At 43.1% G+C, this 27862-nt stretch overlaps 1 protein-coding gene across 1 annotated transcript in view; it reads right to left on the bottom strand.

Annotated features, from left to right (window-relative positions):
• Positions 1 to 23519: 23519 nt before the first annotated feature.
• The window catches only part of XRCC5 (X-ray repair cross complementing 5), a 53610-nt gene continuing 49267 nt past the window's right edge, over positions 23520 to 27862 (bottom strand). Inside the window, 2 exon segments of the mRNA XM_009647163.2 lie at positions 23520 to 25092; positions 25897 to 25968. Of these exon segments, the coding sequence (XP_009645458.2) occupies positions 25078 to 25092; positions 25897 to 25968 (87 nt within the window). The 3' untranslated portion in view covers positions 23520 to 25077.

Here is a 27862-nt window from a genome sequence, read left to right as displayed (position 1 = left end):
GTAAACAATGCCCTGGTCTATTGAATGCACTAAATAACAACAGGAATCCATAAACTCATTTATTTTATATATATTTTTTAAATGCCCACAGCCACCTTTAGTTTGTGAATGCTGTGAACTTTATTGCATGACTAAAGCCTTATCGAACTTCAGAGCAGTCTCAGGTCAGAGCATAATGGATCATTTTCCAGGCTATAAGCAGAGTAAAGGGAGGCTGCATCATTTCACGAGGTTCCCACTTCCACATAGAATCCATGTGTTTGTCATTTCCCTTCAGATAAGGTTTCTTGGTGGCAAGAGATGCCAGATCTGGAGTTGTTTCTGCTCACAGTGCACGGAGTGACCCTGGAAGCTACATTTGTCCTCAATCTCCAGTAACCACCCCTATGGTTGAGCAGTGCTTCAGGCCATATATTTCAACCTGCCTACGTAGGTATTTAATGTAGGCATCTATACAGCTACAGCTCACCCAGCTTCATGCATCTAAAGGCCACTTGTCAAATTCTAAGCTGCCTTCATAATCATCAGAGAAAAATAGGTACCTCCTAGGAATTATTCATCCCAATTGTATTTGGCACCGAACTGCCTCCACAGTTGTCTAGTATGATTTGAGATGCTTGACTAGCCTCCAGTGTCTCGATTTTAAATTGATGCCTATCCCTAAAGTTAAGAAAAAAGCACCCACCCCTCTTTTGCATGTATTGGGTAGCCAGCAGTTGAATCAGTCGTCTTTCCCTTGACTTTATTAATCAGAGGAAGTAAGTTAAGCTGCCCAGGCTGAATACAAGAAGGGGCCCCCGAAACATTCGTGTCTTCACTCACCTTACTGAAAAAGGGAGAAATAACCTAAGGAATTTGTGAGGTTCTCCTACCATCCACGGTCAGTGTGAGACTCCAGCCACCAAACATCTTAGCCCTGCAGTTAACTGTGCTTATGGCCTAACGCTCGTGACTTTTGTTGCTTGCAACCCATCTCCAGTTCTCAACTTTTGTTCTGAATTTTCAGAAAGGATGAAGTAATTCAGGGTGTTCAATTCAGGGGATTTTTAAAAGCAGAATCCCAAAGGAACACTGTTCAATTTTTCCTAATAGTAAAAAAACCCTTTCTAGGCAAATTTAGGGCTCTCAAATTACTGCTATCTCCTGAAAACTCAGGCCTGAATTTCTAAACTCCAAGGGGAAACCCAGCATTTTTGAAACCGCAAACTCTGCAAGGCTGTGCCTGAAGCCTGGCAAAGAGCTGTTCCTTAAACAGCAAGGCAGCAGTCCTGTGACTGTCACCATTTGTGACTCGTGATACTGCAGGCAGCTCTAATCATCATTACAGAGCATCTAGTAGCAGAAGCATCTTTCAAAGCTTTGGGTAATTGTTTGTTTTCTTGTTCAAAGACTACAGTAGGGGGGAAAAAAGTCCTGAGACAACAGAAAAGGTGTAGAGATGTTGGACTTGATGATCTTAAAGGTCTTTTCCAACCTAAACAATTCTATGATTCTATGCTGAGTACCCAGGCAGAATGGAGCAAGTACAGTCACCACAGTCAACTAGCTGGCCTGATAGAAAGCCTAGCCTCATGCTAAAGGACAGCCCCTGTATTAGAAATCATCCCTGAAAATGTTTAACTAAGGCATTTTCCTGACAGTCAAAGCAAACAAGAAGCATACAGGGGAGCGTTGAGGCTTTAAAACACTGTTTGCAAGGTTGAAGGAGATCAGGCGCCCATTATATTTTCCAAGGTAACCCATCTGTGAAAAAGAATTGCTCATGACCCCACACAAGCAATTGATGTTTTACAGGGCGAGCTCCACACACAGGAGACATCCCTTGGACTGCCCTTCTCAGCTACCCAAACAGCAGCGCTCCTCTCCCATCGCTTGACCTGCAGCCTGTCTCAGTCTCCCCTTCTGGGAAGCCAAGACTTGCTGTTCTTCTGCAGAGCAGATGTCACCAGCATCCCATTAGCACTCCCTCCTCATCAGCAAGTGGGCCACTAGGCCTGAGCTCACAAGCACCAGCAACTATGGTGGGATCACCCCTGTGCTTCCTATGGATGCCATCAAAAGGGACCAGCAATCCTGTTCCTTGTCCTGGGCTTGATTTGAACCCATCGTGTTACACTAAAACTGCAGCTCAGGAGGCATTTGAAACATTCACAGCACATTTCTAAGCATGCTGTTTCTGAACATGTGTAAAAAAAAAAATCCCATTACTTTACCTCTCCAAAAAAAATCCAGTGTTGCCTTTGGCATCTGTTGCCACACTTCTTCTACACTTTTCTCTGGGCTTGTGGTGGTGGTGGCATTTGCTGCTGATACTGAGATGCACGAGATTATGCAACTGTCTAGCATTTTGATTTAATCAGCTAGGTGAAAAAAACCCTGTTCCAAGTTCTATTAATAACTGGCAGCCAGCTCCCTCCTTCCCTCCCTCCCCAAATTCCCACAGAAGGAGGATCACAGACAGATCCCTGCAAGCACAAACTGGCAGCCTAACTGGATCAATAACATCCATGAAGCCAGAGATTTGTAATAAATTCTGGGCAGTCAATCTGCCAGGGAAAGACAACCTTAATTAAGAAAAGCCAAGCTGTTCTTTCCCCAAACCTTTTGATTAATAAAGCCACAGTATTGGTTTGGCTGAGGATTTTGGTCTAAGTTTTAATAGGTTTTGTGTTCCTACCAAATGTTTTGAAAGCAACCATGCAGGTAGTGGTAGAGTCTTCAAGCAGCAGTCAGAAATGTGAATTACTTACTTTGCCTTCTTGACACCCCATTAAAGGCGAATGATCTCATTATTTAGGGTAGCCTCAGTGCTGGGGAGAAGCACTGGCTTCACAGCTTGGATGGGCAGAGCCATGGAGAGGTGCCCCCATCCTTATGTAAAGGGGCTACAGTTGAGATAAGACTGGGACCCTCCTTCCTCTTTCTCAGGAAAAGCATCCAGGACAAAGGGTTTCCTCAGAAGGCCAAGGCTCCTGCTTTCACATCCCATTCAGGCAATCCTGGAAATATCATCTGGCAGCAAAAGCATCTTGCCAGCCCCCGTGTTAGGTTGCAAGCATCCATTTGGGTATGAGCAGTTGTACAGGTCACGCCAAAGTTCCTGCAGCAGCAGCTGCTGTCATGAGGCAGTCATGAGTCCTCCCAGGCACCGCGTCAAGGGGGAGCATTGGCTATATTTCAGAGACATGGGATTTAAGTTCTTTGTTCTTATGCTTCTGGTTCTACTTCAAACTCCTCATTTCATGTGTGGTAAGTATCTATGGCAACACCTATCCTAGTATGCTCAGCGTGCTCAGGACCTTTCTCTGGTGCTGATGCCAATTAGTACTGACTCACCCAAGTCCAAACTCCTATTCCTCAGTGCAAAAAAAGGCTAAGGGGTGGCCACATCCAAACTGTCTATTGCTCCTGACCTGTGTTAACTCCTGAACTATGCTGTGTACTTTCATGGAGACAGCCTGGGCCAAACACATGTCAAAAGCTATCCTAACGACTTAGCAAAACAGCTTCAGTGCCTGGGAGTGTTTCCTGGATATTCACAACGTGGACATGCCTCAAACCACTTTGGTAGGGCACATTCGGAAAGACCCAAGAAACTCTCCCCGGAGTGGCACTATTCCCCAGCAAGGGCTTGGTCAAGCTGCAAGCACAACCCTCCTGCAGCAATTTGCACGTCCAGTTCTGAGGGCCTGAGAAGGTGTGTTCTTTTTATTTCCCCAAGGTAAGAAGGCTGGTTTGGTCATCTGTGAAAAATATGACAGTTGATCGCATTTCTGTCTCGACATGGTGCAAAGAGCCTGGAGACCATACAGTTCAGGATGGGATGGAGGCACTGGGTGAGTTACAAAGAAATCCCAGAGACTTTCAAAGGGAACTTTAATCTCACTGGCTCCACTCACCCCTGTGGGTCGAACTCTACTCACCTGTCTGAAGCCAAGTAGGACCTACTTGTTTATTGGCAAAAATTAGCATTTTCCCTAATGGTATCCTGGATACAGGGTAATTATGGTAAAGACTGATGAAAATCATTTAACTCCTACTATGGGGACAGGATGTTGGCAGCTAGATTAAAGATGTCCTTTATAAACCATCACAGAGCAAGAGAACATGATAATGAATGAGTTAATTACACCAGCATTTGAGGCTGATACTACCCATCTGCCGCTTTGATTAATTAAAACTCTGACAGACGACAATGAGGTCCTTCTCAGGTCTGAAAGCAATTAATTGCCAAAGTCCTCAATAAATCTAAGAGCATCGCTGACTGAACTGGCAGAAGAGGCCACTTCAAACAGCTCCAGAACAGAGGCAGCAAAGCAGATTACGGAGTTTGAAGCATGCCCAACATGATGCATTAATCTTTTGATGTAACACTGGGAGCTGAGACCTAGCAATTTGAACTTCTTGTTTAATCTCCCTCTCACTCTCCTTTCTTCCTTTCCTCTCAAGATCAGAGAAAGGGAGAGTCTCAGTAAAGGACATGAACTGCTGAGGGGATTGTTAAGGAGGTATTCGCCCTTTTTGTCCTTTATCCAGACTTTCCAAGCTGTAATGAATGGGTTAAATTTTTGCTCTTGAATGTCTGTTCTCCTCGGACCAGTCAGAAACAGTGGGATTTGACAAAGTGGGATTTTGGAAATGCAGTGGGGAGCTGAACCCTTCCAATGCTTTCCCTGTTCATCATTTAAAGAATGACAAAAAGCAACAGCACTTGCCCAGAAAGTGGTGGCAAATCAAATCCCCCTGTGTGCAGGTCAGGGAAAGACTCTGAGAAACCAGACACAGACCACGGAGGTCAGGAGCAAAGGCAGGGCATGAGGAACAGAAGGTGAAGTTGATCAAGGACTTTCTAATATGAAATCCTAGACTCCAGAGCCACTTTCCAAGGTAGGCACAACCATTTGAGATAAAAAAATGCTGTCGGTGTAATGCAGGGGAAACTGGCCACAGCCCCCATAGAAGGTAGGAATTAGTGCTTTTCATTTTTCACCCTCTGTCTGCACTGAGAATCAGTCTTGCAAACTAAGCCCATCTAGGACATGATGGGATTTTGAGGGAACACCATGAAAGACCACTTTCTTTTGCAGCAAACAGGGCTAGAGGACAGCAGATCACCCTCAGAGCCCATGCAGCTCAAATGCGTAGTTTGGAGACCTTGCACGGAAAGGTGCTGCCTTTTCAGAGAGATGGGGGAAAAAAGCCTTTCCTTCCATTTTTATCCTCCTTATGCATTGTGAAGCAGCTCTTGCATTTCACCTTGAACAGTTACAACTGAGGAACTAAGCTTCTTCATACCACAGATCCAAGACAATGATTAATAACAATTATCAGCAGTGATTAGCTAATACGACCATAAAACAACAATCCCACTGCCTGCCAGTCAGCTGGAGGCATCAGTGCATTGAAGCACGACAGCTGCTCCGATTAAATGCTGCCTCGCTCCTGAGGACACCGGGAGAATCCCCTTGGCAGCAGCCGCCACCTCGGCTGAGCGTGGTGCAGGCTGCAACCTCCCATGCTGGAACTGGCCAGGAAACAGTGAGTTCAGCCACCCCGAACTCAAGGGGTCATTGCTCTGTAATCACATCAGAGAGAGGGTACGTATATCCTGGGTGCACGGCTCTTGTTTTAGTTCAGTAATTGAAAAAGAACCATGTATGAAAGGGTAAAACAGGGGGAAGTAAGCAGAGGACAACAAAAAGTGTTTACGTACAGGGGTCCTGTTTTAAATTACAGAAGCTAGGTTGTCCACTGTTGCAAAATGGTTCACTATGGAGAGGAACTTTTAACGTGCAAGTACAGTAAACAACAGACCCCTTTTCCAGTTCCAGAAGAAGAGGAAACCAGTCAAGGTAAGAAATGGGCCTGAAAGGGGGATGATAGGAAGGCACTTTCCAACAGACAAAGCAGTCATTTGCAAATACTGATAACTCTTTGTCTCCATCTAAACAAAGGAGGGTGAGAGACAGATGCCACATACACACCTAGATTTCCCAGGAGAAGAGTGGAAGAGAAATTAGGACGGACCAGATGTTCAAGAATTAAAATTTTTGAAGAGCCACCAAAACACACAAGGAGCTGTTACTGCTCAGGTGGGCTCCGGCTGCCTCAAGGTACATCTGTATCATGCAGTACAGAAGAACACAGATGTGCCCTAGGCAGCTCAAAAAAGCCAGCTAGGTCAGAGTCATGCAAGGATCTCTTCCGAGCACGGCGCTCCCCTGAGCCCAAAGGGCGGGAGGAGGCAAATGTTCTGCCAGTGCATTTTAAGCCATCTTCAGGAAGCGGGTGTCCCTGCAGATCAGCTGCTGTGACAAATATGTCCAGACATGTGCATCCACTGTGGAGTGAATCCATCATTCAGCCTAAGAGTTGGGTCAGATTTTCTGACTCCACCTCCGACTCAACTAAAGACCACTCAAAAAACCAGAGGGACAAGGACGGGGTGGGAGATTGGGTTTTTTTCCACATATTTTTGCTTTCTATCCCTTCCAAGTATCACCCATTGAACCCATCTTACTCTCCAAAAGTCCTTTCCCTGTTGTTCAGCCCTAAAAGACTGCACATTCAGGAAGGGAATTGAGAAACCACTCTCCAAGGGCAGGGACTTTTTGTCCCAGTTTCAGGTTTAGGCCCATTTCACATACTGACTTTTAATGTTAAAGTCATGGCTCCCTCCAAAAAATCAGCTTAGAAAAAACAATTTTTTAAAAATAACATTAAAACCTTACAGCATACTGCAGTAAGAACCATCATTCTAAGCTCCCTGTGGTGTTTGGCCATTGCAAGGTAAGATGGGAATGTGGGTATAACCTTAGCTTCAAATTTCTTTCTTACCACTACCAGTTCAAGGTAAGCACCAATGTTATTTTTATCCACCATATAGACCGGGTGCTACAGAAATACTTGGTGTAACCTGCCGCACTGCAAAACAAGTGTCATAGCGAATTAGCGATTACCTACTACACTTCGGTCCTGTTCCTCCACATACAGGCGTGTGGTAGAAGCGTAATCTGAAAAAACATGTCACTTTCTAACTCCTATTTTATAAGCCAGCTAATACCTCCACTTACACAGCATTATTGTCATGGGCAGTCAAGAGAAGCATTAATTAGACTGGCACATTAGACACCTGTTAATTACATTCTCAGTTCTCAATGTCAGGAGAGTCTCTCGTTTGTACCTTTAGAAGAAAGTGAAAGGAGGAAGGCTCAATCTTCGGGGGGAAAACAAAAGCAACTCTGACGCTGTGTAGTTCTTGCGCTGGCTAACCAGCTACTGCAGTGTAGCTGCCTTATTTTTGTCACAGACTAATGTATGCATCTGGATATGCAGATGGATCGATTTTTATCCACAAGAATATACAACATAAGCATCTCTCTGCTGAAGTCAATGAAACTGTATTGGTATGTAAACCAGCAAAAATAACATCAAAATGCGACACATCACTCCTAGCAATTTTATCTTGGTCTGAGATCTGCAGGCACAGATGACATTTCAAAGCACTCATACATGTCTGGAGTCGAGCATTCAGTTTGGTCCAGTTCAGCTGATAAGAACTCAGATCAAGAGACAAAGACACCATCTAGGATTGCGGGAATTAGAGCTAATGTTTTCGATTCAGGCTCAACTTGGACTTGAACTGATTTTTCCCTTGCCCATGTCTACGGTACCTCTTTTAATATCTTCCTCTCCAACAAAATTATTACACTTTTTTCACACCTCTCTGTCTCATATGCTTAACACTGCATTTTCACAACTGTTTCACAGGTGGCCTCTGAGCCAAACATCCCTTCTGAAGCCCAGAAAGGGGAAGGATCACTTCCCAGGAAAGTGTAAAAGATGTGTTGAGTGTGCCAAAGGATTCAGGAACTGACCAGTGAGCTGCTCTCAAACAAGGGAGCACTGAAGGGAGGAAAAACCTAGGACTAGAGTCAACATCCCTCTGGCACAAAACTGAACAAAGCGAAGGGTGTATGAGCAAGGGCTGCGAAACTCTTGTGCTGAGCAGCACTGTAAACCGCAGTTAAAGTCGGGCTCAAAGCCCTGCTCACAGAATTGACCTGAACCACTTTCCCCCGGGGGTAGAATGAGAACTCTCAGAAAAACCAGAAGTAGAACCCAGAAGTCCTGATCACAAATATCACCAATTAACTACCAGCACATAAAGTCTGGCAGCTAGCACATAGTGTCTTCGACCTGCTTTCGTATGCTTCTGTTTGCCCGGCAGAGAGCATCAGCAGCTCCGACGACACGTTCCCACATGGCCTTCTCCGTCAGCCAAGCTGCGGCAGACAGCGAAGAGCGCACGAACAACCTCTTGCACTCAAATACTCGTGTCTGGAGCCCTCTCGCAAGCTCCTGCAGAATTAAGCTAAATAGGTGATTAGATTCCTTTGATAGCTTTGGAAATGTTCTTTTAGACATTTAAAAAAGCAATCAAGGGAGTGCAGGCCGAGTTGAAAGGGAGCATGTTTGTTCCCTTTGGAGGGAGGATCACAGGCAGCTGGGTGAGACGCAAACCCCGATGCGCTGGGCTAGAGCAGTCGCCAGGGAGCAGCCGCATGGTGAGACGCCCTGAGCAGAAAGCAGTGAGGGCTTTCTGTACCTCTCGCTTTATAACTGCTGCATCTTTCCTGCAAGAAAAGGACCACGCACACGTTGGCTTCTGCTAACACAGCAACCCACTTAAGATGCTTTACAAAGGATCGGTGAACCTACCTTGAACAAAAGGGAGACACTTTTTTTTTCTCCATTGATAGCAGGGGGGGAATTTGCCCTTTTCCCAAGTTCAAGAGTTGGCATTAGCCTCAGCCAATCCATGCCAGTAAAGGGGACAAAAGTATTGCTCTCTCTTACACAACAGATCTGAGGCAAAAGAAATCACTTAATACCTCCCACCCTTCTTCCATGCTCCAGCATGCAAGCAAAAGTTTGCACAGATTCATGGATTTCTAACCTCAGAAGCAACAATTGGGTCATTTGTTCTGGCTTCTCCCACCCCCCTTAGCTCCTTTGGCTAGTCATGGATTTCCCAGAAAGCTATCCATAGCATTGATTTGAAGGCTTCAGGACATGGGAAAATCCACCCATTTCCTCAGTATTTTGATCTGAACCGTCAGAGCAGGGACTTGGGCCTCTCCAGGTCTGCTGCCATTGCTGCTTTTAATTATGGGACCTGGAGCGCATCACTTAACTACACATCACAAACCAGGGTAAAAAGAAAAGAAACAGCAGTCCACCAAAGTGCAGCGAGATCACCACAAGAAACGTGGTGCTGATTAAAAGCAGATTGCCTAGAGTTCAAGCACTGTCTGTGAAGTGAATCAAAACTTAAAGGTGTTACTACAGACAAACACATGTGCTTAAAATCAAAATTTCTCTGGCTGCGTCAACCGTCTCTCGCAGTTACAGCCTGTATTTAACAAGGGAGGCAGCAAGACATGCTTACTTTCAAAGTGCATTTCATGAGAATTTGCTATGTTACCCCCCACTATAGGTGCTCAGACAGAAGCAACAAGATGAGTTGGTAGAAAAGTTTGGCTTGTGTTAGGCTCAATAAGATTAGATTGGAGAGTTATCGAAGGCTGGATTTTGACAGGAGATGACAGGCCAATGCTAGTCTCAACACAGGCACATTCTGAACCCACAGAGACACACTCTGCTACCAGGAACAGCAGGGGTATTTTTGGAGTCATTCAGAATCTGCCTTGTAGCACGTCTTGTCACGCTCATCTTCAGCCTCCCACGCTTTCTCCACCTTTTCTCCAACCCTGCAAGTGCAGGGAAAGTTTGGATTTTTGCATCATTTGTAATTCTGAGGGCAAAAGGCTTTCCACTGAGAAACCAGCACTGAAAAGCACTTGCTGGCAGAGCAAAGCCCATTGCTAAACACCATAGCCCCAGAGAAAGGGTTCCAGAGATGGACCAGTTGCTTGTCTTTTACAATCCAAATGGACCTTAAAAAGCCCCTTGGGGCTTTTTGTTGCCACATTTGATGTTGGGCCAGGTATGACTCTGCACCAGTGGCATGCAGAAAGACGTCACCAACATCCCTTCCCCACCAGCTTTGACTTGCCCACCTCAAGTGTGCAGAGCCGGTCCACAAAGGTCTGTGGCAGGAACATGACTTCTGCTTGCCAGCCTAGAGCCCTACCTGAGGGCTGCACCGTCCTTCCTCTAATAGGCACAGCTGGAGTAACAGTTGCACAGGGTGGCAGTGATGAAGTTCATAGAATCATAGAATCATTTAGGTCAGGTCCACCACTAAAACATGTCCTTAAGCACCACATCTACCTGTCTTTTAAATACCTCCAGGGATGGGGACTCAACCACTTCCCTGGGCAGCCCATTCCAATGCTTGACAACCCTTTCAGTGAAGACATTTTTCCTAATGTCCAACCTAAACCTCCCCTGGAGCAGCTTCAAACCATTCCCCCTCGTCCTATCATCTGTTATCAGGGAGAAGAGACCAACACCCACCTCCCTACAGCCTCCTTGCAGGCAGTTGTAGAGGGTGATAAGGTCTCCCCTCAGCCTCCTCTTCTCCAGGCTAAACAACCCCAGTGCCCTCAGCCACTCCCCATCAGCCTTGTGCTCCAGACCCCTCACCAGTTTCATTGCACTTCTCTGGACATGCTCCAGCACCTCGATGTCTTTCCTGTAGTGAGGGGCCCAAAACTGAACACAGTATTCAAGGTGCGGCCTCACCAGTGCTAAGTTGTGTCTAGACCTGGATTTTACAGATCCCCAGTTGTTGCTCGTACCACTGAGTTGTGCACAAGCCAACTTGGTGCTAACAAATAAGGGAAGTCCTACATAAAGTTTTCTTAGACCAAACCACCACCTACCTTGCTCATTGCTTGATTGACCAAGTGTAGGTGCTCTCTTAGTTGCACTACACAAATTCAGACACAGCTCCTTCCAGGCCATACAGTGACCCCAAAAGCCCTGGTGGCATGGGCTCAGCTCAATGAGGTGGCTCTTTTGCAGAGTAGGTGGAGCCAGCATCACATGAGCTGTCTGGAGCTTTTGCTTTAGGATCAAGATCCTAAGTGGGCTTCTCTGTGGCCTGCACTAGCTTTTGGTCTCGAAAACTTACATAGTGATGCTGTTTCCTTCCTCATGCTGATCTGCAGATCAATATAAACCTCTCTATTCATCTAATTATAGCTGCAGGGGGCTCTTTGCAGCTCAAGTGCATTTGTCTCCCTGTGATGTTAATACAATCAGGCACAAAGATCACTTCATTAAAAGATCATCTATGCTTGATCTTATTTGAGCTATAAAAAACACTCCTTTGTCATACAAACTGTATGGTGAAAAGTGCAAAGCTGGATGACTTGCTTTAGCCCAGGGACCAGAGTTCAGCTCCAAAGAGCAATTGGAAGAGGAGCTGTCACCAAGCAAATGCAGCACTTCCACCACGATTCAGATGGAGCTACAGGCACCACGCTCCAAGCCCCAGTTAACTTTCTACTTAAAGCCCCAGCTCAGCCAGTATCTTGGCACTATTTAAGCACTAGTTTAAGGCACTGCCGCTTGCCTTATGCTTGGGTTGGCGGGAGCGGAATATAAGCATCCCTCAAAGCCAGCCAGCTTGGTTCAAGTTACCAGCAGAGGTGACTGAACTAGCCTGGCTGGCTTTGCAAAGCAATGAGCTGGGTTGCACATCCTGCATCCTTGCTACCACAAGAGCTGCTGGTAGGAAGGACCAGCCTCCAGCAAAAACGCAGTCCTGTAGCAAAGCAGCAGCAGCAGTGTTCAGGCACCTCAGCTGGCTCCAGGAAGGACACCCATCTCTGCCCAACAGGACTCAGCCACTGCATAGATAAGCAGGCACTCTGCAATAGGTATGAGGAGGGAAAATGAGGAGTACATTGAATGTAAGGTGCAGGGTATCTGTGGCAGAACCCAGAACAGAGTCTAGCTCTCCTGTACTGTAAAATTATGTCCTTGTTCTTTCAGTCTACCTCCGCCACCTTCCTACTACATATCCCTCCTGAAATACAAAATGCAGAGCTTGTTTATTTATAGTGCAGTCAGACAGATGATGTCCTCAGAGCAAAGGGGCTCTTTTCTCAGTAGCTGGTGGCCTAGGGGGGATGTTGTCTGCAAAGGAGGCTGAGAACATCCCAGCAAATGCAGCTCTAACCACCTGACAGATGTGGCTTCCATCTCTCCTGCTCTGAAAGACTGTTATGACTGATGGAGCCCACAGTCATGGACTGAATGAACTCAACAGACGTTTTAGAGGGATGGCCCATAGACTAAGGGAATGATATGTGCGTGTATATATCAAAAGACAGGGAAAGTGGTGGTGATTAACTGGAGTATATTAGAAAGGGTAGGACCTGGGTGTGACATAGACGGTATAGAATAAGTGGTGGATACTATTCTGGTTTGGGCTGGGATAGAGTTAATTTTCTTCCTAGTAGCTGGCATACTGCTGTGTTTTGGATTTAGGATGAGAAGAATGTTGATAACTCACTGATGGTTTAGCTGTTGCTGAGCAGTGCTTACACTGGTCAAGGACTTTTCAGCTTCCCCTGCCCTGCCAGGGGCACAAGAAGCTGGGAGGGGGCACAGCCAGGACAGCTGACCTGAAATGACCCAAGGGGTATTCCAGACCATATGACATCATGCCCAGTACATAAACCGGGGAGAGTTGGTCAGGGGGCAGTGATCGCTGCTCAAGGATGGGATGGGCATTGGTCAGCAGGTGTGCATCATTTGTTTTGTATATTTTTTATCATTATCATTATTATTTTCTCTTCCTCTGCTGTCCTATTAAACTGTCTTTATCTCAATCCATGGGTTTTACTTTTTTTTCCAATTCTTTCCCCCATCCCACCGTGGCAGGGGGAGAATGAGCGAGCAGCTGTGTGGTGCTTAGTGGTCACTTATACAAGACAGAACATCTTCAGCAGTAAAGACTAAGATTCAAGATTAACAACCTTGAAGAAACAGGCAGAGGAAGGATTTGAATTTGAGAGTCCAATATTGCTAGAAAATGCTTTAACCTCTTGACTAAGGCAGACAATAAGGGGCTAAGGGAACAGCACAAGCAGCCTGCCTCCACTAGATTTTTTTCAGGTCTAACCTATTTTCTCAGACATCATCTGAGGACACCTACCCTCAGGCCTGTGGGTGAAGAACGCTTTCTTTGTTAATTCTGCAAGGAAAGCAATGCAGCCTTGGGACATCGTAGTGTGCACACAGAATATGCAGGCAGAGCACTGCTGACTGTGTCCTGGTCCAAAAGGGACATCTTCAAAATCCCCCACAGAAATGATCTTGCCCTGCCAACATCTATATTTCTACCCATACTGACCCACCTGTGTGGATATTGCCTCTCTACATTATAAACCACTCAGCTGAAAAATAGGAGCAACACTTAAGTTTCTTTTGAAAACCTCAGGATGAAAGTAAGCTATTACAGCACGCTCTGTGCCACTAAGTTATTAATAAACACACAAAGTCCTGAAATCTTTTTATCAGATTCTCACTGGAAAAAAAAACAACCCCCCAAAAAACCAGTGACCTGTACATGCTAGAAATTCGGCACCACAGGAAAACCAGAATCCTTGGTTCATGATTCATAGAAGTTTCTGGACATGAATTAAATACATATGCTTAACACCAGAAGTGCTTATACAGCAGCACCATAATGCAAGTTCTTCTCACCTTATCGTCCAGAATGATTTTCAGGAGCTAGTGATCACAAGAAAAGGGCTTGACACTGGCCCCAGAAAGCAGAGATTAGTTGTACAGCAGGTACAAGATGAAAAACTATAATGGAGCATTGTAGCACTAAAGAAGACAAATTGGCAAGAGGTCTACCATACAGCAATGGAGAAATAGATACGTCCCCAAAAACGGTGGTTTGAAGCCTCCTTGGTACCCTTCTGGACAGGTGGATTTTGTAAAGTCAGAAGGGTTTGAGGGGTCTCATTCCAGCCCCCAGAAGTCAGAATCAGATGGCAATTTCCTGCAATCAGTGGTTTTGCCTCCCAGATCTGCAAGTGCAGCAGATAGTGACAATTTCAGCTGAAGGTAAGAACTGAGAATGAAGCACAGCAGCAAAACAGGCTGGAGGGAGCAGTCATATGGCTGGAGCTGGAAACCGCCACAAGGCAAAAGTGAGTGAGCAAAGCCGGACGGACACCCAAAAACCTGTAGCCAAGTTCAGAAATGCTTTGTACGCAGTGCACATGGCACGTGAAGGAGGCAGGGGAACACAGTGAGAAGGGGCAGTGCACGGAAAGAGGCAGACAAAGGAAAGTTACAGTACTTCCATGGGAGGTCACTTCCCCAGCACCCATGGTGTCTTTGCTTCCGGCTGACCAGCAAGGCGGTGACGGTTACAGCGCAAGTCACCACGCACCCAGCCTATGGCAGTCTGTAAACCCCTCATTGCTTCTTATCCCAGATTACAGTTAGTGGACGCCTGCATTCTCAAACACGTATGCAAAAGCAGCATGACAGCAGCTGTACAAGGGGCCTAATGAGCTGACCCTAACAGATACGTGGCAGACCCATGGGTACAGTAAGGGAGGAAAGAGAAGATACTAGAGAATCAGCAGACAAAGGCAGGGAGCTCATTCCCAACCCACCTCCACTGGTTTGGAGTGATAGCATTGCCCTGTCTCTTCACGTTAAAGCACTGAAGTCTGGAGCTGTGCAAACACCAACTAGCAAAGCCACTGTCACTCAGCACATTGCCTTTCCTTTAAAATGTCACAGGGGAGGATCACCCAGTTGAAGGGGTTGCTTTGCTGTCTGTTCTGCGCACAAGAGGCAAAGTACGTGGGCACATTTTGTGCCCAAAGGCCTGCTGAGCTTGAGATAAGTGAGACTGTATCTCCGAGTTATCTTAGTAAATAAAAAGTATGCATTTCCTCCCAGGGTGTTAACAGTCAGCTGGTCAGCAAATGAGCCTGTTAATGATCTCAGGGCACCAGTGAAAAAATAAAAATCATACACTCAGCCTATGGCACCTCATAAAGCACTCATTTCTTCTTACCCCAGCAGCATGCAAAGACAGGGGAAGGGTATAAGACACCTATTTCACCTTTTTAAATTGATTTTGAGGATTTCAGTGTTTCTATTTTGTGCTGCTATGGAGCTGTGTGCTTGTATGGGAACATCTGTCGTGTGCACGTGTATCCACATGCCCACAGACACCACCACCGTAGAGGAAACCTTTCCCAAAGGAAACAAAGAAACTGAGAACCTGACCCTGGGTCACCAAAAAGTTCCCATCCTACTGAACTCAGAAAAAACAACTGCATAGGGAGCGAAGGCTGTTCACACCAAGATAAACCTTTTTCTATATGTCAGTTTTGCTTTGCTGTAGGTGCAGCTTCCCAAGGATGGCTGCAGAGGCAGGCATGGAGGACAACCATGCTAGTGGCAGCAGGCCACCAGCACTGCGACACCAAGCTACAGGACTCCTCAGCTCCGATACCCCACCCTGGATCCCCATACCTGCACCCTTGATACAGAGAGGCCAGATGCACCTTCTAAGGCTTCTACTGCAATGCTAGCAGAAGTGACAAACTTGCCTTGAAATAGCCAACTGAATAAACGCAAGAGAATGGAGCTGTCTGGTCCAGAAAGCACGACTGCTTTTGAAAAGTCTGATGCATTAGAGAAATTGTGTAGCTCTGTGTTGTGACTTTTTTTGCAAAATGCCCCTCAGTAAGCAATGCAAGCCTGGGTAATCGGTGTTAAAAGCATCCCATTAAGGGACTGCAGCTCTAGGACACATGGGTGTTATCTACAGCTAACGTGCATTAATACAGACTGGTTTATACATTACAAATATTGACAAGCTCCACGTATAGCAGCTGCAAGAACTCTCTATCACCAAGTAGCATTCTGAGCTGATGACACACAGCTAAAGGCATGCAAAGTCCAAGAAAGAACATTTTTTTTTTTTCTGCTCCTCCTTAGGGCCTCTGTGTGCCCATTTAAATGAATCCTAAGGGAATGTGCTTGCTGATTCGATTTGCCCACTTCTCACAGTAAACACTAGGTCTTCATCTATTCAGTTTCCTCCTTCCTTGTCTTGAAGCAATGTTTTTTCAGCTAATCTCTGATCCCAAACTGTGCATATGTGTTTTCAGTTACTTTTCCCTTCTCCTCCTCTCTCAGTTCCCTTGCTGCCTTTAACTCCTGCAGGGAGCAATTTGTGTTCCACAGGCAGGGCTGGCTTGTTGGGTACCAAAGTCCCCAAATGCGTGCAGAGGAACAACATTTACAGCAGCATCACAAGCTTCCCTGCACCCTGCTGCCAGAGCATTTTGGACCTGAGCAACTGGGCTGCCAATTCGAGGCCTACCTGGTGGTTTTGCCTTAGTATCCTCTGTGCAGACATTCCTATCCGGAGGAAAACCGATGATGCCCAAGATAACTGTGGTGCAATGACGTCATCAACATCTGCTCCATCAGCTGGTTTCACGCTGGCTCTGAGGGCACACAGGAAATCTTCAGAGACTTCAGGAAATCTTTGTACAACAAAGACTACGGACATAGGTAAATTATCTTCAGATGTATTTGCTCTTCTAAGGTTTGGAACGTGAGGTTGATTGCTTCTCTAAAGCCAAACAAAATACAGAATTGCACCCCAACAATTTTGGCCATGCTGCAGCTACCAACATCTTATTTTCTTCTGTTCCACCCATCCTATGGTTTTTGTATCAGTCTTGGACCATTTGCTGTCTGGCCTAGAACCATTTTCTGGAACAGATACTGGCAACCTAAAGGCCAGATCCCATCACATGGAAATTCCTGCACAAAAACTTTAGCAGTTAAACTCAAGGGAAGGAAAGAGCTTGCTTTGTGTACCTATCATATGCTTCTCCATACAACTGGGACCTGCTTTTCAATTCTCTTTACCCCACAGCAAATCTCTGAAACTGCCCACAGCTCTTCCGCGAAGAACTAGATTCTGCAGAGTAATCATCCCTTGAAGAATATACAGCTGTCCAGCAGGGAAAGCTGGTCCTGCCTTCCAGCACACACTCACTCTGTAACATACAGGCAAAGATTTGGGTCCCTTCATTTCCAGTGGTCCCCTTGGGTATGTATTGCTCTTGCTGTTGTTTCAAGTTGCAGCTACCTGTTGTAGGAAAAGGTTGCTCCTGCATGTTTTTTTCTCTTCATATTTGTTCTTTTTCAAGTGTCCTCTGTCTCACTGCAGTTCTTGCATCTGAGTCATCATCAGCTTTGGGTTAATGAGGATTATACACAATCTCATGTGTAAACCTTGAGCTGTGAGTCATTCAAACACTAAAGCCTCTATTGCTCCCATCTCCTGAGGACTGCAGAGAAATCTCTGCTGGACAAGCTACAACCAAATTATATATTGTCTTGCTGGACTAACCTATTCCTTCTACACTGATTTTGTCACTGCTGCCTGAAGGGAACTTTGTGACCATTTGCATTTTTAAATAGGTCAGTGTGCGTGCCTCCGGGAGAACAGTAAATAAATGTTCATTATGTAAACCAGCTCATTCTTTCTGATTGTGAAAGAGAGATAGAAAGGCTGTTCTTTTCAATAGTAAGCTTTGAAATCTCATCCGTTTCCTCTCCTTGCTTTTCAAAGTCATTAAGTGGAATAACTGACTGTCCATTTCTCCAGAATACCTCAGTCTTTGTCTGGTTTAATGTCTGCCTCTCACATACTCCTGCTGCCTGTGAGACACTTAATGGAATTCCCACTGCTCCACTTCTCCTCAAGACTAATGATCATGTTCTCCTCATGTCCCAGGGAGCATCAAAATAACTTGCTTTTTGTCTTCATTTACTACCCCCACCCTAGACCTTTTGCCATAAAACTTCTGCACTTACATATCCTCTCTATATGAAGTCTCATCCAACCAAAATCCCTCAAAAGTCTTTCAACTGCCTTCTCTGTGAGACACCACGAGTAAACAACTTTCCCCAACTGCAAAGGGAGGATAATCAAGAGGCAGAGAGGTTGAATAAGTGGCCCCAAATGAATCTTCAGCAGTGCTAGGAATAAAACCCTACTGTTGCTGTCCTCCACTCACGAACCAGAGGATTAGCTCTCTTACATTCTTATTAAATAAGACAATGAAAAATTTCTAATGAAGCTACAGGGGACACAGACTGTTTCTCTGACTCTTTAACTTGCAGCTTGATTTAATACTAGTACCTCACCGAGAGCTTCCACCTGCTATAGAACATACCTCATCTAGAGTACCTTCTTCATCTCCCAAAAAGCCCGACCACCAGATCTCTCAAAGTTTTGATTCATCCCTTCTGACAGAGCCACAGATTCCTTACAAACAGCACACAACAAACCCAACCAGCTCAGTGATATGTATGGTCCTTGCAAGTGCAGATCTCCTCAAGTTTTGCTTGTTTGCTAGCAAATACTAAAGGCTTAAGACAGAAACCTTCCTAGCTCCATCCCTTCAAGACCCTTCTGCGGTTAAGTGCATGCTCCTAAAGGTCATGTCACTGTCTGCAAAGCACATCCCATACCAGAGAAACAATGGCTTCATAAGTTACAGAACACACTGGTAAGTTCTGGTACTTCAGGTGGTAGAACATAAGAGAGAAGTAAGTTCATTAATTGTATGCAGTTTCTATCTCACCCAAACCACTTTCCTCCCCCAAACCCTTTGTCTCCTTTACTCCTTTTCCTCAGGGAGAACATCATACCTGCTGGCGGATGTTATCTTGGATAAATTCCCCTACAAGAAAATGAAGTGAATCAGCAAGTTTAGCTTCTAGATGCTGATCAGAATGTTAGCTAAAGGTGGGATTCAGACGATACACAAATTTGTACACTACCCAACACAGCTTTGTGAAAGGTGGATCAATATTGCTTATGCCTAGTTCTTCCTGGAGAGCACACAGCCTTCTAAACCTTGGGACCAATCTGAAACATGGAGATATTATGGTCGGTAACTGCTGAAAGCTCACAAGGAGTACCAGAAGACTCCGGGGTGAAAAACCTAAATCCCAAGTCACTAAACAAAGAAGGTCATGGTATTTCTCATCTCACCTTTGCTGAGCCATTTTTCATCCTATGTAGACAGACAAGTGACATTCCCTGACCATTCAGGAAGGTTGAGGGCTAGAAGATGACATTCACGCAAGATTCATGCACGGTGTTAAGGGACCTCAGGGAAAAGCTGTTGACCGACTCTCTTATCTATTCAGATCAGGGCTTTCCACGCTGGCCTGCTTGGGACCAAATAAAAAAAGTCTTTCCCCCTCCCTCTTTTTTAGCAAGTAAAGGGTCCCTAAGCATTCTGATAGGGCTGCTATAACTCATGTCAAAAGCCAACAGGGTGTGGGGAGCTATATACCATTTCTTCACATTGTGGATGTACCTTACTCTGTGGGGAGAGAATATTTGTCTTCTGACTATTTGCACTAGCAGGCCGATGAAGGAATTCTCACACATCCAAGCCATATAAAACTCCAACAATCAAGTACTACAGTTATTTTACCTTACTTTATCTAGCATTATGTCTGATCCACATGCTTCAGGCAAAAATACCTGCACCACAGTTGGTCTCCTCAGGGGCTCGTGCTCCTTTTATGCATTGTCTCAGACAGCAGATAGAAAATATTTCTAGTTATACCCCTGCATTGGAGGCATTTCTGTTTTCTGTTAATATCTTGAAAGCTGAAAGATTCACTCCCTTCTGGAGGAAAAGGAAATGACAGTTATTACTGCCTATTATTGCACATCAAAATAGGAAGAAAGGATGAGACGGGGTTGAAACTCAGTAAAAATAAGGAAGAAAAACAAGCCTTTGGTTTGCTACATTCAAAGCAACATTATACATTTCTACGTTCAACCTACCAATTCATAGACTTCCCAAACTCTCATAGGAGTCCATACAGCTGACTTAGTGCATACAGAAGGGTCCTAAGAATTAGGAGACCAGTAAATATATGTATGACCAAATTTAAGTGCTTTTTAGTGCTGTGAAATAACTCATGATTTAGTAACAGCAAAAAGTACTGCGAGTATCTCAGGCTGCTGGTAAAAGTGCTTTTGATGGCCAATGGCTGAGAATTGTACTGGTGAGGCACAAGAAGGAACAGGATTCATTTCACTGTGTCTTAGTCATGCTGGCTTCACAAAGTTTTTGGGAAGAGGCAGCAGATTAATTTCTATTCACTGAAGTACCATAAGTATGTGCAGAAAGTCAGATGAGTGAAGGGCCTATTTTAAGGCACTCAGCTCACAGATGCACTAAAATTATGTCTCATCTGTAAGAACTACAGGAAGGGACAGGTTTTCTAGTTCTTGTTTAGTTCTTTTATTTTCAGAAATGCAAGTACTATTCCAAAACAGTAAAAAGGGGGTGGGGGGAGATAGAGGGGGACTCTAATCTTTCTACTTATCAAAACTTGCTGCATGGAACAATATGGTCAAACTTTAAGCTAAGCTAAGATGTGTTCAAATGTTTTCCAACTAATTTTCTTGTACAGTAAAGAATATCTCTGCCTCTATGCCAAATTTTTATGCAGAACTCAATGTGGTTTTTCATCCTTTGGGAAAGGTAAAAGAGATTAAAAACCACAGCCTTGACTTTTTAAATATATCTATGTTAGTTCTTCTTATCAGATTATGACAGCATTGCAAAAGAAAACTTCACCAATTCTGGTTCCCTTTATTTTCCTTTGTATGTGGTAATCTATTCCTCTAAAATTTTCAGGTTCAGTAATTACAAGAAAAGAAAAGCCCCAACTGGTGCTATGCTTCTCCCAAAGCTGCCTTCAAAACAGCGCACCGAAATGCTGTATACATCAACACCACCACCTAGAAAGACAAGCAGCCTCTTGCAAAAGTCATTGCTGTCTTCATTTACAGCACCTTTCCAGTGGTGGGGCTTCCAAAGAAAGCTGTTCTTTTAGTTCTTCAAAGAGTTTAGAAACACAGGCCTGGGTGGGCCTCCAGTCCCCTGCTAGGGCTAGGAACATTTCTTTTTGTTTTTTCAAATAATCTCTGTAACCTGCATCTCAAAAGAAGGATGAGAAAGCTTGGAGGTTTTCTACATCAAATACTTATTTTTGTTAATGCTGCCACATGCTGCACTCCATTATGCATCTAATACTGTACTAATACCAAGAGAAGAAGAAGACAGACAGAAAAGAAAAGGAAGCAAAGCTGAAACTTTGGTGGAAATGAGTCTTCCTCTGTCACAAACCAACAGCTAAAGTTAACTGCTTATTTCAACTAGGGGTGGGGTGGAGCAAAACCAAAAAAACCCCTATTGCTTATAAGCACAATGGGGATATCTACCAGTATATTTGCCAGCTTAACAAAATACGAGCCCAAACTCTTCCTCTTTCCAGGTTACCCTCAACCCAACTGAGATCACGAGGGAACTCCCCCTTACCTTGTATTATCTGACTTGTGGTAGTGGCCAGCAACCTCATCCTAAGAGCAGGATCTGCTATGCTAAGCAATGTGCAAATGCAGACTATAAGGATGGGCGCAGTCTGCAGAATTCACAGCCTAAATAACTTTAGTCTTCCACAGATGACTCTGAATTTCCTTCCTTGTTTTCTAATTCCAAAGACCCTGCCCCAACACCACACAGGCAATTCTGCCAAAACCAAAATATCAGGAAAGTTAGAAAGAACAACATCTACCCTGATACCTAAGAGACCACAGTGCAGTGGAATAGATCTCATGTTGGAAGTGTTTTGATGATGTCATACTTTTATGCCACATTGTAAGGACAAGAGATGGAGCCTTGCTTCCAGAACTCTCCAAACATGTTGACACCATACTGTTGACCTGACAATTCATTTCAAGCCAATCTAGTATCACACAAATCACAAGTCTTCAATTAAGTAACATTTTGGAAGTTATCTTTCACTACTTCTGTGACATTTTCACAACTGTCGAAGAGCACAAATTAGGTTTCTGAGTACAAAAATGAATGAGACAAGACTTGATAACTGCATTAGTCAGCAGATCCCACTACTCAGCAACAGAGCAACCCACTTCATTAGCAGAACTGATATAACCTGGTTCCTTACAGATTCCCAGTACATTGTTACTGGAAGAGCCTCACTCTTCCTCTGTGTCATCCAAACCCAGTATTTTGTCCTTTCTCTGGGGTATTCACAGTTTCATGCTATGGCTCCCATATTAATTACACTTCCTGGTATAATACCCTCTGGATACTTTCCACTTCCCGAAGTCTATGCTGCAAAATATCTTTTCTAGTCCACATTCCTCTTGTAATTGAGGAAGAGAAGAAGGAAGAGGACCTGCAGACTAGGCAACATGTGACATTGCTGATGTGACATGATGATTAGCCTGCTGGCTGGTACTCTCAGCTGCCAGGCCAGCCAAAGAGGGGAAAAAAGGCTGACCTCTTCATTCCTTTCCCTTTCACCTCTTCCCAGCATCAACTTGCATAAAAATCTTTTAAAACATAATGCTGAAATCACTGCCCCTCCATCAGAGCTGACTGCTACTGCCCATTGAGCGAGTTAGAGACATCAGAGCAGTAGATTGACAGAAAGACACAGACAACAATCATAAGCTTTGATCTCGCAGCAAACAAGGCTAACCAAGGTTACTGTCCCATACTATTAGCACCCAAAGTGCTTTCCAGAGAGGCACTCCTTCCAGGGGAAAAAAGAAAACAAATCAGTAACATATAAAAAAAATCACAGCCTCTAGCTGTTCTTTTTTTAGACACTTTGATAATTTCTCTGGCTATGCAGGGGATGTTCTGCTGCTTGCAAGAAAACAGATCTGCAAATTTCCTGCATGTCTGCTTTTGAAGTGAAGCTCTATTGCTTCTGAAGACTGGCCAGTATTGCAGTTCAGAACGAGCATCCTCAATGTAATTAGTGAGTAACTAGGTCAGACTTTATAACTGAAAATGTGAGCTTAGACTAAGTGAAAGACCTCTTCCAGTCATTTAATAAGAACCCAAAAGCTGGCCCTTTGCCAAAGAACAAGTGTAAAATCAGGTTGCTATCTGATAGACTCTCAGTCAGACATATCACATGACTGATACCCAGAAGGCTGGGCAGAGCGAAAGACACTTTGCTTGCCTTCTAAGAATTTGCTTTCACTTGTTTTAACTATGAGTCATATATTCCAATTCTCCTCCTCAGTACTAGCAACTTGGTTACCATACTGAGCCTAAATGTGCTGTACAGGAAACAAGATCTATGAAATAATACGCCATGACCTAAATGTTTATTGCTTGACAGAAGCAATACCTTCTAAAAATCATGGTCAACTGTTTCAAAAGAAGCAGAAAGCTCTAATCCTGATTTTGATTTGCAGAGTAATTCTATATCCTGTCTGGTCTTGACCAAGACTTATCTCCTCTACAAAACGGTAAAAATTATTTATTAGGGTGTTGTGAAGTTTAGAGTTTGTAAAGAATAAAACAAGTAATTACACATGGCTTCTATAGAGGTCTTTTAATATTCAGTATGCCCAGAAAAGGGGCTTTTGATAGTCTCTCTTAGGTACTGCATAGATACTTAATCTTCTGATTTTAGCAAACATGGTTCTGAAGAAGAAAAAAGCAAATTTTAAAATATTTTATTAATCAAACAAATTAATAAAATGTAAAAAACCCACCCCAGCCAGTGTTATACGCTATAAATTGGCCTTAAAAGACATTCAAAACAATGGACTGACCAAATATTTCTTATTTACAGTTCAGAAAAGTATCTTTTGGTGACAGAAATGCTCTAAAGGTCTGGAAAGATCACTCATTCCTTGTCACCTGCATTTTGGAAACCCTTTCAAAGTCTGCATGAACTCAGTCACAATATAAGAGAGGAGAAAGCAGGTCGCTGTGTAGGGAGGTAGGGGCAAAAAGCAATTGCTGTTTCCCACACAGCAGCTGTTGTTTTTTTGCTATAAAGTGCAGGTATTCCAAAACAATTTTTAACTACAGCTCATTATTTTTTTTCTTTTTTGATGATCTTAATACCATTTTGCACAGTATGTTTATACATTTGCAATAATGACAGAACATTTTTTGAAGGAACGAATCTGGTTGTAACAAACAAGCATCTGTGAAGGTGTCATTAGTGTCTCTCCAGATCTGTAATCAAATTTGAGTATCTCTTTCTAAGCAGTATTTGACTAGTTTGGATTGCTCTGTGTAGACAGTACTCCATTTTCATTACTAACGATAACTATTATCAGTTATCTATCACAGGTGCCAGTGTACAGTTTTCATGGATTCTTCTGCTCAGTGTTAGCAGTTATCTGCAGAGTATGAAATGGGGATATAACTGATTCATTCATCCTTCCAGCATCAGGATTATCTACAGTAACTGTACTAGCTAAAAGTCTGGAAAATGAAACGGGAAAATCTGTAACAGAAAGAGACAGAGACAGTTGACCTGCTGCTGAGCTGACAGTCTAGAGAACCTGTAGTACAGAAATGACCATAAGTACTGATTTGGGCACAGTGTGGCAAAATCAGCACACTTGGCTTTGCTGTGTGCTTTAGATTCTGTTGTGTGTTTCAAACTATTAATTTGTGACTCCCTGGCCTAGAATTTTTTCCTGTAAGTCCCTGTGGGTTTTTTCCCCCCTCTATTTTTTTAATAGGAAAAAAGCAGGAAAATAGAGACTTTTTCCCTTCCGTAACAATAATGCTATTGAATTAGCTCTACTAAAGATTCAACATTACCTGATAACCTCACTGTGACATTTGTATCTTCCTTCCCAGGCAATGTAACAAGAATTTCAGATGCCAGCACAGATTCTCATTAAATTTAGTAGTGTTTAGCTGAAAGCAATAGCAAGGATAAGCTAGATTCAGTGTGCTAAAGAAAATACAACAGAGATGCCTTAAAGGTATTATTACTTCACAAATACTTTGGATTATTTCAATCTTCTATTCTAGTTCTGAGAAGTCAGATGACATTTATACCAACTGAAAATGTCTCTGGGACTGCTCTCTTTTGAGAAAATAAAGATGGATAGACTCTCTTCTCATTAGTATCCTGTTTTGTGCCCCATCTCACAGGGAGATCTCTTCCAAAACTTTGCTTGTATAGTCACCGTATGTCACCCAGTCACATCATGTCCAGCTGCAAAGAGAAGAAAGACATTTGGAAGAAACAGCATTGAATTTAAGTTATTTCTCACAAGTGTTTAGCACTTAGAAAACAAAGCAAATTCAGAAATCCTTATCGTGTAACATAAATGGACTGCATAGAACTTAATACTAAACTGTTATAAAGTACAAAAAACACATCTAAAAATCTCATCGTCACATAATCATGTGTGCAATTTATAGATTTTAAAAAGTACAGTCCAAAAGTAGAAATCTAACTGCTACTGAAGATTCTTTAAAACCGTCTACACTATTGGCTTAAGCCTTGGAGACAGATTTGTAATGACTCAGCCTGTAAAAAATGGTTAAACTACTTATTAAAAAACCTCTTGAAATCCTTGCATTTCAGCAAGCCTATATAGAGAAGGTTAATTGAGAAGATTAAAACATTGTTTTTAAAATGATTTTCAGTTTTCAACCCACATAAATAGCTGGTCTAGATCTACAAGCTCTGTTAAATGCTATTATAGTAAATTATAACAATCTGCTATCAAATAAGCAGCCTTACTAACTCTTTTGAAACACACTATAAGACATGTTTAACCTATGTGAACACCTGTGTTACTACATAACACAGTATTTGCCATCATGAAATTACACACCTGTTTATGTTTTACAATAGGAAATAAGCAACTTCAAGTGGCTCTTTTCTGACTCAATTCCTCAGGTGTCTTCTAAGCCAAGCATGCTACTGCTTTAAGAAGGACCCACTCTGTCTCACTGCATCTTTCAGTTACAGTTTAATTCCAAAGCCACATCATGTCTTTATGGTACTCACCAAATCATCAACATCACCACCTTCATCTGTGGGAGGCAGAGTTTCATTTTTCTTTTCTTTTGGAGCCAAGAACTGAAAACACAAATGTATTTATATGACACTGACAAAATCCAGACCTTTAATATTAAATTAACAGAACGTCTCCTTTGTATATCAAAACAAACCCACCTGTAATTAAAAATTATGAATTATGTTTGTTCTGGCTTCCACCCTACAAAATCGTCATGAACTACAGAAAATTTTGTAAGACTTGCTTTTAAAGGATTTTATGGTGAAGTGTGTTGAATAACACACAAAAGAATACGGATCTTCAGACAACATATGATTACGCTGTAGAACACCCTGTCATAAGGATGAAGCAAGTATTAGTCCCTAGTCTCACAAGGAGATGGGCAATGTTCATAGAAGAGAAATCCTCTGAAGTGTACTAAGTCCGGAGAAACAACCTCAAGCACAGGAAGTAGCTGAGACACCAGTGGCTGCAGCCTGGGACTGTGCAATTTTCCCTACTCATCTGTTATTGCCCACTCTCAAACCCGGGATTCTAGGCTAGATGGAAATTTTGTCCATTACAGTATGGCCGTGTTTATGTTCTTAAAAAAGATAATTTTAAAAGTAATATTGTGTGTAGGTACAAAATGCTAAAGGACAGCAAACCGCCCCCCCACTGATATGAATACATACGTAAGCTAACCAATGGCTTGTTTAGCCAATTTCTTAAGTATGACATTCTATTTCTGTGGGGAACTTAGAAGTTTCCCATTTAATTCAATTAACATTTAACAAATGAACAAAGACATGAATTCTAAAAAACCTCTCAAACACGCAAGATGGTTAGAATGCCAGTCTTTTAAAGATAGAAAATTCATTATGTAAAATTCTATTGCCGTAGCTGCTGATACAACTCACCATATGCCCTTCACTTAAAGCATGGTATCCATAAACAGAAGATAAAGGTAAGTTGCTCAGATACTATAACAACTGAAATCAAGTATACAGACAATATCTGAGTACAACCACCTCTGAATTATTTTTATCTTAGCCTAACATAGTGAAAAAAAATAATAATTTAGCTAGAATGGCAGAAAAATAATACAAATACGTGACTCTTACTTAAAAAATATCCAGTTGTCTACAAATTTTAGTTATGGTCTCTTTACCAATATCCATAACTTTTCTTTCCTTATTAAAATGCATGAGAACAAGTATACAGGGCCAGGAACAACCCTGCCCCAGAGGAAAAAGATGTTTGCGAAAGCTGGGGAGGAAGAAAAGCCACACTCCATGACTTTGAGTTCCATAATCCTTAATTCAGAAACAATTTTGCTGTAACTCTAGATAATGAAAAAGAACAGACAGTTAGAAAATAACCACATTAAACAGGCTATAAATACCTGTTTATAGAGTTCAGGTAATTTTTTTGTGCAAACAGCTGGCTCCTGAAAGCAAGCCACTGTTTACCTGAGGACTTCAACTGTAACAGCCATGGAGTTCTCTGAAAGGTCATGGGATCCTTAGCAGAGCACTACCAGTATCTGAGACAACATACTTGTACTGTAAAAAGCTTAAATATTAATTTACATAAATAAAATGTTCTGATCCTTCTCTGGAGCAATACTGATAGCTTTAGACAAGGGATAAAACACTGAGAAATTACCTCCTCCATCCCATTTCTGGGAAAGTACCAGACATCATATCCACTAGAATGAAAACCAAATACGTTGCTTTTGGTTAACACCAAAGACAGAGGATGTAGACAACTTCTGCCTAGTTGTCCCACTACATAAAGGGCAGACCTTTCCTATACCCTAAACAGCAACAACCAAGAGGAATGGAGAAAGCTTACTCCACAGACAACAACTTCAACTTATCATACAGGTTTGTAGCTGCAAAAAAGAGGGGAAAAAAAAAAAAAAAAAAAAGGAGAAGGTGACAGGGCCAGAAATAATTAGAATTTAAAGATACC

The sequence above is a fragment of the Egretta garzetta genome, unplaced genomic scaffold (assembly GCF_000687185.1).
Source record: "Egretta garzetta isolate BGI_Z169 unplaced genomic scaffold, ASM68718v1 scaffold759, whole genome shotgun sequence".
Classification (NCBI taxonomy): domain Eukaryota; kingdom Metazoa; phylum Chordata; class Aves; order Pelecaniformes; family Ardeidae; genus Egretta; species Egretta garzetta.
The sequence above is the reverse complement of the archived record's forward strand: the minus strand, read 5'-3'. Positions and strand labels throughout refer to the sequence as shown.